General features: G+C 41.2%; 2 protein-coding genes across 3 annotated transcripts; one reads left to right on the top strand and one right to left on the bottom strand.

The window, feature by feature from the left end:
• Nucleotides 1-2,490: 2,490 nt before the first annotated feature.
• serpine3 (serpin peptidase inhibitor, clade E (nexin, plasminogen activator inhibitor type 1), member 3) lies at nt 2,491-7,097 on the top strand. Its single transcript, XM_030787321.1, has 8 exons — nt 2,491-2,755; nt 3,941-4,174; nt 4,431-4,667; nt 5,493-5,691; nt 5,785-5,885; nt 6,103-6,189; nt 6,524-6,607; nt 7,045-7,097. Exons 1-8 carry the CDS (start codon nt 2,491-2,493, stop codon nt 7,095-7,097), a joined length of 1,260 nt encoding a protein of 419 aa, XP_030643181.1.
• Nucleotides 7,098-7,780: 683 nt separating this feature from the next.
• ints6 (integrator complex subunit 6) lies at nt 7,781-20,215 on the bottom strand. Of its 2 annotated transcripts, none has more exons than XM_030786196.1 (18): nt 19,923-20,215; nt 19,707-19,784; nt 18,833-18,982; nt 17,618-17,707; nt 16,754-16,937; nt 16,057-16,182; nt 15,555-15,703; nt 15,151-15,303; nt 14,543-14,675; nt 14,016-14,110; nt 13,007-13,117; nt 12,584-12,799; nt 12,302-12,428; nt 11,896-12,038; nt 11,490-11,666; nt 10,264-10,573; nt 9,165-9,258; nt 7,781-8,742 (listed from the first exon to the last, which is right to left on the bottom strand). In XM_030786196.1, the coding sequence occupies exons 1-18, from the start codon at nt 20,031-20,033 to the stop codon at nt 8,640-8,642; spliced, it is 2,550 nt and encodes an 849-aa protein (XP_030642056.1). In that variant the 5' UTR covers nt 20,034-20,215; the 3' UTR covers nt 7,781-8,639. The 2 variants fall into 2 exon arrangements, with proteins under 2 accessions (XP_030642056.1, XP_030642055.1); XM_030786195.1 differs by having other exon boundaries at nt 10,264-10,575; nt 11,474-11,666.
• Nucleotides 20,216-20,433: the final 218 nt, after the last annotated feature.

The raw sequence follows: 20,433 nt of genomic DNA on the forward strand, positions 1-20,433 counted from the left end.
TTGTTTAAAATGTTTACAGTGCTAGAACTATCCAGTTTAAATCAATTAATATAACTTTATTGTTTGAAAACTAATTGTCAAACACTAATTTTCGTTTTCAGAACATAAACAAACATATTGTTAATTGTTCTCGTGGATTAGCCGAAAAGGGGGTTGACTCTGTGAGAAGAATTCAGACGTCATTTAGTGATATCACTTTTGGGAATTCCGTCTGTCACCTTTGAAAAGCACTTGGACTAACAGAAGTGCTGATGCGACAAATTTGTGCCGCATTCCGCGGTATTTGTCGAGATCGCTTTTGATCACCAAAGCAAAACTATTTGAGATAACGAAGCATCTCTCTCATTATGCCGCCAGATTCCGTTTGAATGAACGCGTGTGTGTGCGTGCGTGCGTGTGTGAGTGTTTCTCTCGCCTCAACTCGGGTCCGGATTTGCTGTTCGGTGTCATGCCTCCCTCCGCCTGGCTCCTTATAGCGCAGGGCGGCAGGAATTCTGACCGAGTGGTACGGACATCGCCGCCCGGAGACCGCAAATACGGAGCTCCCCTTTTTAAACACGGTCTTATGACCGGCAGTTCTCTAAATTAGCTGTCCACGCAGAGTTGAGAGAACAGGCGTGCAAACAAACACAGAGTAAAACCACAGCGTGAAAGCTACTCTGAGATAGGATACAAATTCAAATGGTCAGGATAACCGAAAACGTTCCTTGAAGAGCCGCTGACAGTGACTGGTACCCTGAACTGTCCCAGCTGGAAACCCAACAGGTAGGATGCCAAGACCTAAAACTTAGCTCAAAAGACATTATTGTTTCCACATGCAATTATTATTAGTGATATTTTAAGTAATTTCACTTCCATTTAGATTTGCTGGTTTAGATCAGCTGTGGGACCAAAGGTCCAGTAGTATTTTAAGGTCATCTCAAAGACCGTCTAAACGTATGTCTTGAGCTCACTGTTATCTTCACAACTACTTCTCTCTCTCAGGGTATGAGATAATGTTTAATGCATTTTAAGAGTAATAAAAACTGAGGTGACTCTGAGGTGAATGATGGAGCGATGCCAATAGTGAGTGACAAAGGTTGACAGTGGAGGGCTTGTCCGGATTCTTTGTGCGCTAGGAAAGGCTAGCTGTCATCAGAGGGTGTTAATGGCATAATATCCCAGAATCTCGATTTAATACCTCAGAAGTATTAGGTAGTAACTCCAAATTTCGACATTAGCCTACGGCTTAATATGTAGTATTTAATAGGCCTATTTAGCTCGAGATTGCGACCTAATGTTTCTGGTTTAATATTTTAGAATTACAATTTAGCTTAGGCTGTGTCTTAATTGCGACTTAATGTTTAGAAATTAGCATACACATCTGTCTCACGTTTGTCACCGAGTTTCTGATTAATGTAGTAGACTAACCTTCTTGCTTGCTAGATTAGGGATTTGTGAATGACAGCATACTGCCATAGCAACCATTAACAATAAAAACAAAATGTGTGTGAAGAAAAATATGAACAAGCAAAACCGTGAAACTGAATCATTGAATGTCTTTATGCTACACTATCCTACAATGTATGAATTCATTTTGTGCTAAATTGCATCAGCTGAAATACGGAAATTAGAGTGAGCTGAGGCGAAACCCAGATGCTGCTGTAATTGGCTATACAAAGTTGAGTTTTTCCATTCTTCTTAAATAGATTATAACTCCAAAACACTTTCAATGTAATATGGTTTGCTAGTGCATAGACATAAAGCGTTGGCCTAGTGTGAGCAGTAATATAGCACAAACCATCGTTTACAAAAGTGCGTAGGATGCAGAGTGAGCATCACTCTTGTCAGAGTTGTCAGATATCGACAGAAAACTGGGATGTAGTCACAGTTGTGAGATATTAATTTGGAATTTCGACATTGACTTTGAATTCTGAGACATCCAACTGGAATTCTTAAATATTTGTTTGCAGTTGTGACCTACATAGACGTAATTTTGAGTTATCTCGTAATTCTGATTGCCTGTATAATGTCGTAATACGTGTCCCGACCAGCGACATAATGAGTCAGGAATGTGAGATATTAATATATCAAAAGCCGGCAAGAGCTTTTGTTTGTTTGTTGTTTTGTTTGTTTTTAGTTTTTTCTTTTGTCTTTCAATGGCAACAAATGGCCACTACAGATATCTCTACAGGAGCCATGTATGCCCCTCAGTGGACAGAAAGCGCAATTGAAGAAGTACGAAAACCTTTTGTCCTCTCTCATCACCTACGCAAAAGCGCATATGTACATTAACGTGCGGGGGCTTTGTTTGTTTGTTTGTTTTTTGTTTTCCACATTACAATCTTTCTGTTACCAATTTTAGTAACTGATTTTTTTTCTTTGGTTACTGTCCCTTTTCAACAGCAACTCTGAGTGTGTCCAAGGTCCAAGGTCACGGCCACACATCGACTTCTCCTCTGTACACATCCCATCATCATATTATTCTGTTGCCCTTTTGCTCCATATATCATGCAGAAGCTTCCCGTTGCTTTGCTCCCTCTTTGCCTGTGGTTGGTGAAACTCAGTCACGGCAACAGCAGCTTGGGCAGCGGCTTCAGTGAGCTCCACACTGAATTCGCCGTCAGTCTGTACCAAACGCTCACAGAGACAGAGAACAACTCCAACCTGATTGTGTCGCCTGCCAGTGTTTCACTCAGTTTGGGTCTGCTGGAACTGGGAGCCAAGGGGGAGACACTTAGCCAGCTGGAGAGGACTCTAGGATACAATGCCAAGGGTATGCAGTGGAACTTGGGCTGTGGAAGAATACATACTCCTTGCAGAGTCATTTGTAATATAAAAGAGAGATATTTTTACATTGGTTATATAAAAAAAGAAGCAATTATTTAACAAGTTGATTCTAGCCATTTTATCTTTAAGTATTTACAGTTCCTCATACTTTACCCATATAAGAATTAATATAAATAGTATAATGTCTGAAGATTTCCTAAAAGTGTTTGAAAGCATGAAACTTAAATATTGCAATGTACTGTAGTACCGAATTACTCTCTCAGGTCCAAACAAGTGACCGTAATTCCCATTACCAACTTCTCAGTGACCAGTGTGTTTTGAACACGGTGTGGCCAGAGTAAAAATCATTAAGACATTGATGGTTGGGAATCACAGTTTGGAGGCTGTGCAGACTGAATGATTTGTCTTGAGACTGCTTCGCATAAAGGCTATTTATTAAATAAAACTGTCAGCTTTCTTTGTAGGTGGTGGAGTCAGTTGATTGCGATTTTGCAGTCGTTGTATGTTTTGTTTTGCAAAACTCAGAGCAATCACAAGGGGGCCTTGAATAATGTGAAATCTAATTAGACACAGATTCTTCTCCTGTTCATTCTACAGCTGAGTGATGCCACTAAATGGCACCTTTTATTTAGCATCACAATCTGATCTCACAAAAATGTCAAGTACTGATGTTTATAAAAATGTCAGTATTTATTTGATGTATAGGTCATGGAATCTTGGCTTTGTAATCATATGAAATTTAAACTCTGAGAGGTTACATATTTTCTGTGCCTGACCTTAGCCGTACCCATACGTAGCTTTTTTAAAGAGGCCTTGTCTGTAGTACTTATGAATGTAATAGCATCCATGTTAAAAATGAAAAGAGCTCTGAGAAAATACACAGAGTGTCTTGCATTAGTCATAACTGCAGACAAACATTGACATTTTTCCCTAAGGTATATGGAATATATCATTTATAATAATAATTTCATGAGACCAAGTAGAGAACCGACCTGCACCATTTGTAATATTCTGGTTGGAATTCGTGAGTGGATTTTAGACCAGACCTGTGCAGTGATATACTGAGTTTAAGGAACAAGTGAGCAACAAAAACAAGTACTTTTCTTCCCCATCTGTTGTGATGTAGGTTTGTTTTGACCTAACAGTTTCACCTCTTCTTTAACGCTTCCAGATGCTGGTGTACAAGATGTCTTCTCTGGGCTCCATGGACGCATGGGCAACTCTACTCATGGGGTTCAGCTTCGGTTGGCCAATGCTTTATTCATCCAGAGTGGTGTTCATCTCCACCCAGATTTTACCCAGCATGCATCTGCATGGGGTAACAGCAGTTTGATCAGTATGAACTTTAGCCATCCGAATCACACACACAGCCAACTGCAGCAGTGGACACGCTACCATAGTAACGGTGAGTCAGAAACCATCCATAGATCCCGAACAGTAAGGGTGTTTGTGAGCCCATTTCTTGGAGAATTACTGTGTGCCCTCATACTTAAATTTCCCGTAAATGATCTTCAAACTTTTTCTGTATCAACTCTCCATTTGTCATGTCCCCAATGGAATTTATTTAAGTTGAAGTTATTTTTGAATAAAATTTCCCTTTAACTATTAAACATCTGCATAATTAGTGTTAATGTATTTACAGTTTTTCTCTCTCCTCACAGCAGATGATGCCAGGGTTCGACAGACAGGTAAGGAACTGCTGGGCTCAGGTGAATCCCAGGATGAGACCTCATCGTGGGGCAGTCTTCCACGTATGGCCTTGGTCAGTACACTGGTGTTCCAGGGTGCCTGGCAGAAACAGTTCCTGTTTACTGAGACCCAGAATCTGCCCTTCACACTGTCAGATGGCAGCACTATCAAAGTGCCCATGATGTACCAGTCAACAGAGGTCAACTTTGGTAAGAGCAATGCCACACTGAACTGTAGCAATACTGTATTATGTTTTAATAATACTACACTGAATAATACTGATAGTACATCGAATTGTAATAAGAGAACTGTCTTAACTTTGTGATAACCGCATGTTGCAAAATTGAAAATTTCGTTGCATCATAATGCTGTTTTATCATGATTATACTGAACTTTAGTCTTGCAGATGCAGTCTAATGCTAAATCATAACAAAGCAGATTCATACTGAAAGAAAGCAAAGTTTCACCTCACAGTCACATTGCTAATCTAATAATCATAAAACTGCAAAAATGTTCGCTCAGTAATATGCTCACTTCCTGTTTGTCACACCTGCTGGCATTGCTTTCTTAATCAGATGATGAACATCCTGTAGATGTACTACTGCTGGTACACCTTCAGTACTATGACACATTTAATGAATGTTGTCATATCAACTTTTGTCAACAATAAAGGTAGACAATCCAAATAATACATGAGTGCTGACAGTACTATAGCAATCCATTTTTCTGGGAAAAAATACAGGAGCCGCAGGTGAAAGCATGGCCAGAAACCGCCATACATCAGAAATAATGGTTATTTTGTTTAGATTTAGAACAAAACACAAAGTACTGAACTTCTGCAACAGGATACAAACACAGGATACAAGCACAGGACACAAGGTCATTGTACAGAACTGTCTGTTTTAGATCTGCTCTAATATTTTGTACGTGAAGCAACTAAAGCATTATTTGCGCTTTCACAAAACATTTAAACTTAAATTTCACTGGAGTGAGTCTTTATATCTCTTGCCCCCCTCTCTCTTCTGTTGTCTCAGGTCAGTTTCACATGCACTCAGAGCAGCGATACACTGTCCTGGAGCTGCCCTACCTCAGTCGCTCACTTAGCTTGTTGCTGGCATTGCCTAGCGACAGGAAGACACCCCTGTCCCACCTGGAGAGTCAGCTTTCAGCCCACGTTGTGGGACTCTGGGATACAGGACTTCGGCGGACCAAAATGGATGTCTTCCTGCCAAGGTAGGGACAGAATAATTGCTGGAGCAGGGGTGTATGGGAATTGTAGTTCTAAACAGGCTTAAGTGAAAATGTTTGTTTGCATTTTTTTTGCAGGTTCAAGATGCGAGGAAAGTTTAATCTGAAGCCTGTTCTTCAGTCTCTAGGAGTGTCGCATGCATTTGATCCCTCTGCTGCGGATTTCAGAGGCATTTCAGGTAAAAGCCTGCCATAACCTACAAATTTAAGTGTGTGGCCTTTGCTGGAGATAACTTCTGTTTTCTTTGTATTATTGTCATAAGAATCCAATCTTACTTATCTTTATTTGTTGAGAATAGAGACATTATGCATTCTGCACTGTTATAAGGCAAAACCATTACAGAACAATCCTGAAAAACAAAGTTAATTTTCACTACAATGTACATGTGTATGCAGAGGAGGAGGGCCTGTATGTATCTGAAGCTGTCCATGAAACCATGATTGAGGTAACAGAAGAAGGGACCAAGGCAGCTGCAGCAACAGGTAGAAAAACCCTTTTGTCTGAGGAACTTAGTCAAAACAATCAGGAGCCCTTACATGAACATTCACAGTGTTCAACATTCAAAGCTGATGGTTGGACGTGGTCAAAGACGTAACGTGAGTGTATGAAACCAAAAGGCTTGACTGACCTCAGCTATAAAAAACAAACAAACTCAAAAATACAAGAAAGATATGTTTAAAAACATCATTTATGATGATGGTGGTGGTAATTATTGTCATTAAGATTATTGAGATTATTAAGTGTAAGTCATCTGCTTGTAATCGGAGTTCTTGTTCCTCCGTGGTGTCTAACTTGTCTATAACTTTTTTTCCTTAGCTATGGTGTTGCTGAAACGATCTCGTGCTCCTGTATTCAAAGCCGACAGACCTTTTCTCTTCCTCCTGCGACAAATCAGCACAGGTAAGGCACACACGAGTTACCACGATTATAGTTTGTTTGAAATGGCATAAACCAAAATTGCAAATGCTTTGAAAATGTGCTTGAAATGGTCTCCTGTGACCAACAAACCTAATTATCTAGATGGGTTAATGCTCTCATTCATTGGCTCCCGTTACCGCCGTCTCATAGATTGATGTTTGTTATTCTAACGATGATGAAGTAAAGATTATAAACGGCACTATCCTGGAGCTCACTGTATGGATATAGTTTTATGCGCGTCTGAGGTGTAGCATGCTACCTTTGAACCTCCTGGGCCAGAGTAGATTTTTGAAAAATAGAATAGCAACTGTCAGTGGCTTGGTATTCTGAAACTGAGGCTAAAACAAGAGAAAAAGAGAGAACTCTTCATTGCTCTGCTAATATCTAACAGGTTCTCTGTTTTTTTCCCCCCTTTTCAGGTTCCATTCTTTTTATAGGCCGAGTGCTGAATCCAGCTGAGCAGCCAGCTTGATTACACACACACACACACACACACAATACATACAACCCTGCCCTAACACACAGCTTACACACGACACCTCCCCACAGGCACATACTTGAAACACGCTCCAACACATTACTATCAGTCCAGTTTTCTTTTCCTCTCCAGCACACACACACTCAACCTACCCCCAGCTCCCTCACGGGGGGGTCAGAGGTCATTTGAGGACCAAATAGGAGGGTCCACTGACGTTTCAGGAAGAGGGACAAATACTTTGTACATATCTGTAAATAAAATTTTATTACAACTGTGTTTTTCGCACTCAGATGTTTCCGAGTTCACTCTTTCAATAAATCTCTCATGACCACAAGAATCTGGAGGGCCCTTTGAGTTGAACCTGAGGCGCTGCACAGGACTGCCACAGTATTTGCGTGCAACCTTGAACAATTGCAAACAGACATTTTGGGGTGTTGCGGGCACATTGTGACCCAATTTGGACAACATCTGACATAACATAAATTTGGCATTGAACTTCAATGCAAGAAACTGTTGATTCAAAAACATTCAAAAACTCAAATAATTCCTTTAGTCGTAAACAAAAGATGAACTTCAGTCTTTACAGGAAAGAATGTCAGTTTTATTTGCAAAGGCCACTCAAAGTGTAAAATAGAAACTTTATTTTCATCCAAATACTTACAAAAAGGCCTTTACATGGTTTTATGTTTTAAATAATACTCTCAATTTTGCTTTTTACATCTATACAGATTTCTCAAAAAATACTTTTCGTAGCCACCAAATCAGCTTCACAAAAACTGAAGTATGGCAACATCTTGGTCCCTCAGTCAGGGAAAGAGATGGGGACAGGGAGAGAATGAGAGAGAGAAAGAATGACAGAGAGGGAGAGGGAGGGGGAGAGAGAGAGAGAGAGAGATGAACAATTGGCAGTAATTTGCACGTAAGAGCAGCACTGAAATCTCCCTGACTTTGTGTGTGTGTGTGTGTGTGTAAAGTGGGATGAGCAGGGTAGCACTGTACAATACTATATTACAGGACAGCAACTGTATATGTTATTACCATCATACAGATGTCTTATACATGTTCACACTTACAAATGGGAGGTTTCAGTGGATCATTCTAACCAAGGCCTCAATGTGAGCCCTATTTAAAAACTCTCACAAAACAAATGACAACACACACTGAAAGCAGCATCCAGAAATCCTCCAATGACATTCTCAACATACATTTAAGGCAGGTCCAAACAGTTGGTAGACATGAGCCTGTAAGTGCAATTTTATTGGTGGAACTGAAGATTTCGTCTGCCACTCATCACCATGAGGTAAACCAGTTGGCAGCGACAGTGAGTGTGTACCTGAAGTGCAGAGGACAAATCTATTGCCAACGAAAATCATCTCTGGTTGAGAAGAGACAGAAATGGGAAGTCAAATGAAGTCTATTTTTTTCTAAGAAAATTGTCCCAGCTCCACTCCAGTTAGCATTCTTAACAATGCTGACTCCCTTTAAAAGAAACACTTTTTCAGACAGCACATAGACCCACATACATCGAATCACTGTCTATCTGTGTGGGTCTTCCTCGAGGTGGTTCATGGTGTTGGCCCGGATGTGGATTTCTTCCAGAAAGTTCTCGAGCTGTTCAATTAGAACCCGTTTCTTAAACCTGCAGAACAGAGACAGATATGGATGAGTGACAAAAGCCTTATCCTGTTTATAGTTTAAGGAAAAAAAAAAAAAACCATGTCATGAAGGACAGATCAAAGCAACTGAAATGGAATGACCAATAAAATTTCAGAGCAGATATGCAGAAATGTTGAGATCAACAGAAATCTTTCCCACATGACTACAGTGTGCTTCAGGTAGGAAACTACCAAAGCTCACTTTATAGGACTTTGTTTAAAAAAAAAAAAAAAAAAAAAAGCGTAGTTCCACGCTTTTATTTAGTTATTACATTTATATTGCAGTTACTCTACAGAATGCAGGCCGATTTTTACTGTCTTGGACAGGTACAATAACCTGCTGTATCTGAATTTTACTAATCACGTCCATTTGGATTGTGCCTACATTTCCCAGAGGTCTGTGTACCTGGCAGCTTCTTTGATTATGCTCTGCAGGAAGAGGAGTCGTGTGTCCAGACTGCCCTGAATTTGCTTCAGGAGGTAGAAGATTCTCTCATAGCCTGAATGAACACAGAGACAGCAGACAACATTATGATTCTAATATCTGACAAAATTGCAGCAGCAGCAGATGCAAAGAGTTTTACCATACACCCTTAATAATAAGACCAAGACAGAAAAAAATATTTCAATAGAAAGCAAATCACCTGTAGTGATTTTATAGTGGCATAGTTGTGCCCACAAAGGCATGAGTATTTTTGGATTATGACGCCTTATAGTAAGCCTTATTACATGAACATTAAACATGGCAATAAGCAACAGGGGTGTAATAATACATGAATTTGCACTGAAGCATTCAGTTCAATGCATGCACATTGGCAGGTAACTCGAATTGCCGAACTTTCCACTGGGTGATGTATAATACCACATATAAAAGCACACACTGCTTGTAATATAACTGTTCACATGGACAAACTTGTCCAATGAAAGACAGACTTCATTAAAATTCCAGTTCCTGGCAGTCTTAAACGGTTCTTGTTTAAGTTCCTGCATATTTAACAAGCTAGTGCAATGTGTGCAACTTCAGAGTTCAAACTTCTTATCCCCACAGATATTTTCACTTTGGAAAAGCGCAGGCGACTTGACTCCGTCAGCCAGCAAAATTTACAGTGTTCTGTTTTAATCACGGTTGTGCTGAAAACCATGACCTAAAAACAACGCTGTGTGGCACACCACACGTTTTGGGAACTGTTTCAGTGCTTAACATTGTTTAACATAAGTTGCAGTACTAGCAGAAATACTAGCTACTCCAGTCAGCAAGGGTAAGTAAGCATGTTCGTGTAACAGAAATGACTGACAATGGCAGATCTATATCCCTGCAGCAGTAAAACATAGCAGAAATGACTGACAATGGCAGATATATATCCCTGCAGCAGTAAAACATAGCAGAAATGACAGACAATGGCAGATCTATATATCCCTGCAGCAGTAAAACATAGCAGAAATGGCAGATCTATATATTCCTGCAGCAGTAAAACATAGCAGAAATGACTGAGTGCGATACATACGTCTTCCTGGTTTCCTGATCTCTCTAGTGATGAGGACCCGGAGCTCTGCGTTCAGTTTTTGGCTCTCCTCGTTCCGTTGTTTCTTCAGACGGTTTGGACAGGTGTAGTGAGGCGGGGGCTCCTCGTCTTCGCTGCCCAGTGACGTCACACCGTCCCTGGGCTGCCCGTTCTGCGTCCCTGGCTCCTCCAGGCTGTCCTGGTGGTTCCTCTGAGGTTCAGGGTTCTCTGGAGCAGGGGAAATCTGTCTGTCTGGGCTGTGGTCTGAGTCACAGTGGTTGCCAACGTGGTTTCCAAATGCCACCTGGTCGGTCTCTGAAGGAAAGGAGAAGATTTTAATACATTCAGCCATCATGTATCTCTGTACTCATATACCACAGGGTTGGCCAACATACCACAAGAAGACTGCAACCATTCTGAAATCTATGGGATTGCTTTTTCTAGATAAATCTAAATTCAGAGCAAGAGGCTATGTTCAAGACATTTAAACAACCTCTCATTGTATAGAAATCTAATAGGAAACACATAAATGAAATAATGTTTGGTTTCCAGTGTATAGCTTGCATCACAGGATTCTTCCTTGAAAAGAAGACTAAGGAGCATGCACACTAACACTGGTTGCCCATTCAATTCTTTGCTTTTACAACAGTGACAGCAGCAATAGAGTTTACTTGTGCTGTAGCTTTCTGATAAATGATTTCCTAGCATACTGTGGCTTCAAAGCAAAGAAAAGACAATAAAGGGTTAGATCTATATTCATCACCATGCCTACTAAAATCCTTCAAAACCAGATAAAAGCTGTCAAAGTGAGCCATGGAGGTATGACTCTCTCTCTCTGCAGAGACTACAGAACAGAACAGAGTAGGTATTTGAATATGGCACTTGACAGCTACTCCAGCACAAATATGATTTCCATAGCACAGTGAAATGCTTTTTAATTGGTGAAGTGTGTGTTTCTGTCTGTGTGTGTTTCTGAATGGGTTCTAAAAACTCATTACTCCATGGTGTTCTGTGTTTGTTACAGAGATTCATTTCTGAATACTCTTCTGTTTTGTCTAGGTGTGTTTGTGTCTGTGTATGAAACGAGGACTAATCTGTAGGTGACGTTCTGAGTGTCTCTGCATGGTGTTACAGGTCTATTCTGCCTGACTGAGAGTGTCCTCTGTGTGTGTGTGTGTGCGTGCGTGCGTGCATGTGTGCTGCAGTGACTAACCTCGCGGTGGGGTGGCGTCTGGCCGTGGAGAGGACGGTGAAGAAGGAGGCGTGTATGAGTGTCCTGGTCGTAGCAGAGGGGACATGCACCTCCTGCGTTTGGGGGCCCCGTGGGGACTGACAGGTTCACCAGCCCGTTTCCCCTTCCCCTGAGTCCCCGTCACAAACTCATCTGCCTCATCAACCATCATCGCCTGGCAAAGACAGACACACAGACAAGCCCAAAGAAAAGCAAATAAGAGAGAGAATAAAAGAACATGTTGCATCCATTTTTCCCTTTCATAAAAAAAAAAAAATCAAAATATAATACATAATAATTAATACAAAGTGCTAGAGAGAAGAGAACAAAACATCAGAACATCTTGTTTTCATGACAACAGATTGTCAGCAACACTGTTGTGAAGGGACACAGCTGAGCGGTACCTTCTTGTCCAGTTTGAAGGGGTTTCCAAAGGTGTGCAGTCGTTTGGGCTGGTCTGGATCTGCCTCTCTGAGGGGAGCAGGACAATGCTTTAGAAAGTCCTGATAATTACCCATCTGAGCGATGGGAACACTGTGAAGCTGATCTGGAGGGAGGGAGAGAGAGAGAAAACTGATGTGTAAAATGTCAGGTCACTGGTAATAAGTGGTTGAGTAGTCAATAGTGTAAAAGGGCAATTCTCAATTAGATCTGATTTTTAGCCCCCGAAAAAATTAAACAAATGACACTTTTTTTTAAACCAAAACCAATTTTTGTACGTTTGTCTTTTGTAAAGATGTTGTTTGTGTATATGATATATTTTCTTGTCTTTTCTTGTAATCTTTTACTGTATGTGTAAAGTGAAGCCACCTTGATCCTGTCCCTTGAGAATACAGATACTGGCATTGAGAAGGTTTCGTCTCATCCGAGTCAGCTGGTCCAACAGGTGCAATCTGGGGATGTCATATGGGTTACGCAACCCTTGTGGTTTCAGATTCTGAGAAACATAACAGAAGAGAGAAACGTTATGATAAATACAAATGTGTGTCATAAAATGACAAAACATTTCCATTTTAACTGTGCTTACAAATCACACAGGAAGACAAAACTAGGGGAAAAAAAAACAGCCAATGTTTGAGTGTGTGCGCGCACCTTATTCATAACAGCCAGCTGAAACCCAGAGAACTCTTTAGGGTTTAGCTCCATCGGCATAACAGCACTATCTCCCATGATGCTTCGCAGCACCTGGGTGAAATCCTTTCTGTGAGCGAGTGAGAGGGTGAAGCTTTGGGTGCGCAGTTTAATCCCGCCCTCTGGAGCCACCTTCTTTCCAACCGATGCACAGACCCTGTCTGCCTCAATCTTTGCCTTAGAGACAGAAGCGTGCGCACATGCACACACGCAAAGAGAGAAAAAGAGCGCACTTTGAGTTCAAAAGTAAACATGAAGGGAAAAAAGTGACTTTGAAGTGTACGTGTTCCCCATCTCTAACGCATCAGAGACGCCTCTCTCCAAACTTCAGAGACACATCATCTACAAAGAGAGGCGACGGCAAGACTCAGGCCATGTATGTACCTGTTGGCTGAGTTTCTTCAGGTAAGAAACCACACTGTAGCTCAGCCCATACTCCATGTTGTCTGCCAAAAGATTTGGAGCTCCCATCATCCTTAGAGCCTTCCTGAGGGGCTGCCGAAAAACAACAACAAAAAAAACCCCAAATATTATAGTTAAACGATGTCAGGATAGGATAAAGCATGGTGGAATATAACAAAGCAGGGTATGGTATAGAGCCTGACCGATAAATCGGCATGCCGATATTATCGGCCGACATGAGCTAAATGCAGATAAATCGGTATCAGCAATTATAACGGCCGATAAATGACAGTTAAAAAAAGGGACGGAAGATGGATCCTTCATGTCAGCCATGCCTGGTTTTGCTGCAATAACGTGAAAGCCGGTATAGTGAGTCAAACATCGAAATTATGTTTAATGTTACGATAGTTGAGTGGTGTACACTAAGCTGTTGAACTTAATTGTAGGTTTATTTACGAAACAGCGTGATAGTTTTAGCAGGTAAACAAACAATGGTCCTGTCATTTCTCCCTCCTCTCTTGCAAAATTCTCTGGCAACATCACTTACAGCAGCTTATAACACTGTCCATCGCTAAATTAGGTTACTGACAAAGCAAGCTAATGCCAGGTTTCTGGTTAATGAGCGATTTAACTGTAGCGTTTAACTTATTCTGCCTAAATGAAGCGATGATAAATATATCTGCGACTCGCACATCTGTAGTTACAGTCGGTGCATTGGAAATGATTAAACCAGAGGGGACACGTAAGAGAGCAGAGAGAAGAGACTGAAGGTTGTCAGAGACGTTTTCTCTGAGCCAGGACAAGATGTAAAGGTCAATTCAATCAAAATCTTGACTTTGGCTCAGGGAATGATTACATTTTTGATTGGGTAGCAAGAACTATGGCAGGTTAAATCCAATTACAGCTTCTGAGGGGCGCGCGGACGCTTCTAATGAAATTCTCCATTAGGATCGAATCATCAAGGAATCGGTTTCATAAAACAGAATGTTACCGTTATGTAATACGGCGGCATTGTCTTCAGGTAAGTCTCGAACGCTTGCCTCCATTTTAACGTGGGCTTGAACTTGTGCACTCTAATCAAATCATCTGGAGAAAAAAAAAACCAAACAAAACAACCCAACATGTGGTTAGTTGAGAGGTTTTAGATCTTTGATGAGTCAAAACATATGCAACCTTTTGAAGTAATCAGATCATCTCACACACCAAGTATAACAACAAACTAAGGGTGTATTTTGTACAGACACTTTGACACTAAAACACTGTTTAAGCATCAAAGAGCCACAGTGAGAAAACTGACGTTAACATCAAGTAACTGAGTATTCTGTGAACATTCTGAATGATTATGTTTTTGCAGCTTTTCATGTGCGAGGCTCCAAACACAAAAGTGATGTCAGAAGCATACGAAATAGTGCCTGTGAAAGGGCGGAGCGGATAGACTGGTAAGCGTGATGTCAGGTTTTTAAAAGAGAGAGTAGAGGTTAAAGGGTCAGAGGTTAGAGAGGGGAAGCGCACACTGACCGAGTAAAGGCAGCACCACGGGGTAGTTGTATGGCATGACAAACAGGTTGACACAGCTCAAAGTAGTACTGGCTTTTAGATAACCAAACGGTTGGCCCAATTCCCCATACTTAGCACTGTTACACACAAACACCTGAGAGAGAGAGAGAGAGAGAGAGAAAGGAAGGAAGAAATTTACATACATTTACATTATAATACTGAAAGCTGAAGACATCAAGTTATTAAAAACAGATGGTGTAGTGTGTTACTTCCAGAGTGTGACATTTTTAAATTTAATTAATTAGCATTATTTCAGCTATTTGTGTTTAAGGGTGTTTATAATGATATAAAAGTCCCAATCAAACTTTGTAAAATTTTCCAATATCATTATCATCAATATGTAATAGATTTTTATTCCTGGATGCTGGCCAGTTTTTTATTGGCATAAGGTGAACATTCTAACCAACACAGCATTATTCAGCTGAACTACATGGAACCAAATTCAACAGAAGTGAAGGGAATTACACAGAAAGGAACAGAATTTAACTGAACTGAACTGGACAGAATAGAACTGGATTAAACAGCATTAAATGGAATGGAAGAGAACGAAACAGAGAGGCAAGTCATACCTGCCAGCAGGTGTGAGGTGATTTCCTCTCAAGTATAAACTGGGTCAGGGGAGAAGGTTCTAGCTCATATTTATCAAATGGAACTTTATCAACAACCATGGGTTCTGCATCCACACAGGAGAACCGTACCTGAGGGTGCGCTGCACGAGGAGGCTGGAATACACACACACACACACACACACGGAGTCAAACAAAAGCCACTATATTAACTGTCTACACAAACACACATCAAAGAAAAAACAAACACGCAAACACCTGACTGACAAAGACAAACATGAACATGAAGCTCTTACATTCACCACGACTCTACAAGTGCATGACCACAACCGAAACACTAACACACATGGACTGAACACACACACACACACGCAAAAAAAAAAAGCCACACACACAAAGGCTCTCACCAGGGTGGGAGAGTTCTGATCAGGCCAGAAGGCCTCTGGTATGGGCCAGTGGCCTACTGGGACACCTGTTTTTGGGTTTGGACGAACATAGATCAGTTTATGACAACTATGCCACAGCTGAGGACCTGACTTCACCTCTGTGACGCCATCTGAAAAAACAGAGAGAACACAGATAAGTACTAAACCTCTGTGAGACCATCTGAGAGACAGAAAGAGAACATGGATAAATACTGAACCTCAATGCCTGAAATTCATACAAACTAGTCATTTATTGAGCTTCTCAAACAAATTTACAAAGACAGTAACAAACTGCAGATGTAAAAGTTTGGCCAGAAAATACTCCAAGCTACATCTCGAAAGATCAACCGCTGGTCAAAAGGCCAACTCAAGCAGAGGACAAATACACGTCATGACACCAGTCAGAGTGGAAACCGATTCTTCTAAACATACACAGTCAAAACTCCCCTCCCCCCCGCCAACAAACGCACTCTCTCTGGCCTACCTTCCAGCGGCGGGGGGTCCGATCCTGTCTTTTCAAAGTTAATGACAACGCCACTCTGAATCTTCTGCACCAGAGACTCCAAACATTGATTTAACATTCTCTGGGAAAACACGCTGTAAGAACGACCTAGAGAAAGAGAAGAGAAGACAAGGAAAAGATGGAGTGAGAGGGAAAGAGAGACACAGAATGAAACATACTGTTTTGTTTTGGGGTTTTTTGCCTGAAAGTTTTTCAACGGTTGATGTATTCCACTGGCTGCAATAGCTGAGTTTCAGCTATAGTTGGAAGCACAGGGAGTGTACGAGGGCGCACTGTGAAAAAGCCTTTCACACTAAAAAGTGGTGAACCGTTCACAAAAGCGCACACAGACTTGCATGCAGACTATTGTCATAACACCGATATATCACAGAGGAATAAAACCACAGATTTGGGGTTACAATAGGGAAAAAAACAGTTGATCTTTTGTTCCCTGTCCGCCTCCATGACTCAGCAAAGTTTTCTTAACACCACAATCAGCAAAGCTGGCTGTAGCCACGATGTAAAGACAGCTACCAGCTGTTTCTCGATGCGGTTTGACTGAGTGGCTTTCTTTGTGCAACATTACTGAACCCGTCCTGTTCTTTCAGGAAGCCGTCTTAAACACCCAGGGAGATTATTTCACACGCCATCTCCCACATGCACTCTCAGGTAAGCTCACCTCCTGTGACCTCACACATGGGAGTGATGGGGGAGGTGTCAGACGGGACCGCTCCCATTGGCTCAGGCTCGGTGGAGGCGTTGCCTGGAATGCGGAGCACCAATGAGAAGAGTCGCTGGTCCCAGCGGAAGGGCTCTTTTGTCAACTCACTCCCCGGCAGCGGCGTTGTTAAGGGCAGGTGAAGCTGGGGTGGGGTGGAAGAAAGAGAGAAAGACAGAGTTAAGAAGTGATGCAATGTATTAATGTACCCTTTGTTCAAAGGTTGAATTTTCAGAATGCCTGCAGTTATAAGACTAGGGCTGCTAATATTAAAAGAAAGACAAATGAGGAGTTCTTGCCTTGGGGGAAAAACCATCATGGCCATGAGTCGTGACCTGTTATTGCCCTGGTAAGAGCCAGGACAATTCTGTGTATACTGGTAGGCTCGTAGTGGGCGTGTTTTTTAAACTGAGGACTAATTTTAATTTTTCTAAGGGTCTGCCTGTTGGCTCAGGTGGTCATTACAGATGGAGGCAAGGGGGAAGACAATAGTCCACAAACTTTTGTTTCCTTCATTCTTGCTCCCACACTGAAAGGTCTGATCAGAGGTGGGAATATAACAATAATTATGATAATTATTATAGTAATGACAAAAAAGAAGAAGGGAGAGAGACTGAGAAACAAGAACAAGGGATGAAAAGGAGGCAAAACAGCTGAGAGCTGAAGAGACCTAAAGAAAGAACGGAAAGGGTACAAGGAGAGCAAGTGAAAGAAACATAGTAAGAGAGGAAGGAAAACAGGAAAAGAGAGGAGCATCAGCTGACCCACAGGAAGCACTCCTGCGTGACCCTGGGTGCCCCTGTCTCCTTGGAGACCATGTCTGACCTCGTCCTGCACCCCTGCGTTGCTGGTCAGCCGGTTGCCATCGGTTACAGCCACAATGATAGCAGGCTCCAAGAAGAAAGGGTTTCTGCCCTAGAGAGAAATAAATAAATAAATAAACATGATAAATATGAAGGTCACACACACAATCAAAATACACACCGAGATAGTGAGAGAGGCAGCATACATGACGTACTGCTTAGGTACATCAACAATGTACACGTCATTAAAACCCAAGGTGGCCCCACGAAACTGATCAACACAAGCAGAGGGAGGGAGACAACGAAACATAAAAGACCAATTCAAAGGTTACACAAAGTCCTCAATCTCTGAACACAAACCTTTCCATCATACTCAGATCTATTAAACTTAAAAGTAAAGCAGAAAAGACAGAGGGCGGGGACAGGGGGAGGGATACGGACAGTGGAATCAGCTACATTCGCGACTGTATCCTGTGAATGTAAGCACATTTTTCTCTCCACTGAAACAGAGAGGCTTACTAAATGTTGAAATCTGACACTGGGTGAAAATGTATGTACCCCATTACATGACCCCTCATGGTTTTAGTCTAGCTCCTAACATTGATCTCAAGGCACATCAACCTCAAAGGGGCCTCTTACCAAACAGTTTTTTAAATAAACAAATAAAACTAATTCTTTTTAAATTATGTTTCTGTCTTCCTTACACCTGCAACCAATTTGACTATGTATGAGAGCTGCTTCTTTCTTTTTTTTTATCCCCTTCCTCTAAGATATTAAAAAGATATAAGTATATTAACAGATATATAAAAAAAATATTCTACGGAACATGAATGTTTATTTAAAATACTCTCACTGCCATTTGTTAACCTGATTCAGGCAGTAAAAATATTTGTACAGTTTTCTCAGATTAGCTGGAACTACCACCCCATTCTTCCACTACTTTGGGGCCAAAACCACTAGTCTGATGGAAGTCCAAGGGCCATAATCATTTGAATTGGTTGCCTCTGCTTTTAAAACAGTGGGCATTACATTAGAAACAACTGAATTAGAGATGTGAGTGACAAAGACTATTATTTTAGTACTACTATGACATGTGACTGTTCATTCAGATGTTACTCAGAGGAACTGGGACAATGTAAAAATATCAGATGCTTGCAAAACGTCAGTACTGGGGCGCTCTGGGAGTGTGGGACATTAAAGGTATGTGTTCACAGGTTGTACTTTCTTAACTACTTACCTGCCCATAATTGTCAATCCCAGAGACTAATCTATTAAGATTGAGCAAATCAAAAGCAGTCCTTAAAGACTGGCCAAATGTTGTTAGTCCAACAGCTTGCAGATTCCTTAGCTCAGTCATGAAGGTGGCATGGCTGTCTTTCCATCCGGCCTGGAGACAGAATTAACACAGCACAGAACAAGAAAGACAACAGTAAAAAAAAGATGGTGATTACACATCACATCACAACAACCCACATCACAAACCTAAACTTCTGTTTCTTTTGAACTGCTTTTATCACGTCACAAACTTCTACATGCTTTAAAAATCTTCAATAAACCAGCACTTTCTCAGTCTTCAATAGCATGTGTCTATTTATGGTGCACTGTATAAATGCATTGTATACATTCTAGATTATAAAATGCTGATCCTTCTAACAAACTTAAATTCTGTTAGTACATGAGGAACCTTTATTACAACTTGTGATCATCCAGCACTTTCGCAGTCCTGTTCATGTATCATATCCAGCCAAGTTGGCGTTAAGCTTCCCTGCAAGAGTGCTTGTCTGTTATGTAACGTATTCCCCGCTGAAATGATTTAAGTGTATCAAGTAACACATGCACCGTAGTGGCAGTGGACCCTACAACGAAATCAGTTTCCATGGACTGGTAGGAGTCAAACTGAAATGACATGCGCTCTCTCAAAACTTGAATCCATTAATCTAAATGCCACAGTTCATAGGAGGAACAAAATGTCGGCCATGTTGTAGGCTATGAGGGATATGTATGCTTGTAATGTTATTTAAACGGACTACCACGGCAGACTGTTTAAAGAGTGACTAGACGAAATGAGATTTTTTAAAAATGACTAAATGTTTTTAAAAATAAAAGGTTACCTTGATTCCGGCTGGTGCATCTTCGAAAGAAACTAACATATATCGGTCTCCTCTGCTTGCCGGATCTCTACTCCTAAGCTGTGGGAACAAGAATAGACTGGAAGTTAGGTATTATTTCTACAGACAGTCGCTTAACAAAATGTCGATGCCATTTTGGGGAGCATCCAAAGAGTGGTTATTATGTATGCAAGCTAACGTTATAGCATTACTAGCTACCTTTAGGAAAGTCTCAACTGCTCCCTTTGCTATGTCCAAATAGGTAGTGCCCAAATGGGAGCGCTGGTTCATAGAAGCGGATGTGTCTATCAGAAACAGTAAAACGGGCATTGTGTTGGTAATTTACACGTCCTTCATGGACGAAATTTCAATAATACCGGCCCACTGTTAGAAAATAAACTGTTTGTTCGCCTCCTACCGCTTCTAAACTAACCACCACGCAGTTAGCTAACTTGGCTAATGCTAACTGCCTGGCATAATTCTTTAGAAGTGTAACACTACTTCGCACAGATGCCCTTTCCCCGACTATCTGATATACACCTCAAACTCGAGGGGCAATCTGTTGATTTACCAGGGATATAAATGTTGATATTTTAATAATAAACAGTTTCTCCTAAATGTTATCATCTTCACACACTAAACTACCCCCTTGATTTCCCTACTGAAAGTATTCTGTCGTCTCCAGTCAATTTAATCTCCGTGCAGATATGGCCCCGCCTCTGAACCGGTC

The sequence above is a fragment of the Chanos chanos genome, chromosome 10 (assembly GCF_902362185.1).
Source record: "Chanos chanos chromosome 10, fChaCha1.1, whole genome shotgun sequence".
NCBI lineage: Eukaryota > Metazoa > Chordata > Actinopteri > Gonorynchiformes > Chanidae > Chanos > Chanos chanos.

Coding starts and splice junctions, on each gene's coding strand:
- ints6 (XM_030786195.1), bottom strand. CDS start 20,033: ATGCCCGTTTTACTGTTTCTGATAGACACATCCGCTTCTATGAACCAG. Junction 15,704..16,056: donor GGACCCCCCGCCGCTGGAAG/GTAGGCCAGAGA, acceptor CTGTTTTTTCAG/ATGGCGTCACAGAGGTGAAG. Junction 11,667..11,895: donor CCTTCAAACTGGACAAGAAG/GTACCGCTCAGC, acceptor TGTCTTTGCCAG/GCGATGATGGTTGATGAGGC.
- serpine3 (XM_030787321.1), top strand. CDS start 2,491: ATGCAGAAGCTTCCCGTTGCTTTGCTCCCTCTTTGCCTGTGGTTGGTG. Junction 5,692..5,784: donor ATGGATGTCTTCCTGCCAAG/GTAGGGACAGAA, acceptor TTTTTTTTGCAG/GTTCAAGATGCGAGGAAAGT. Junction 6,190..6,523: donor CAAGGCAGCTGCAGCAACAG/GTAGAAAAACCC, acceptor TTTTTTCCTTAG/CTATGGTGTTGCTGAAACGA.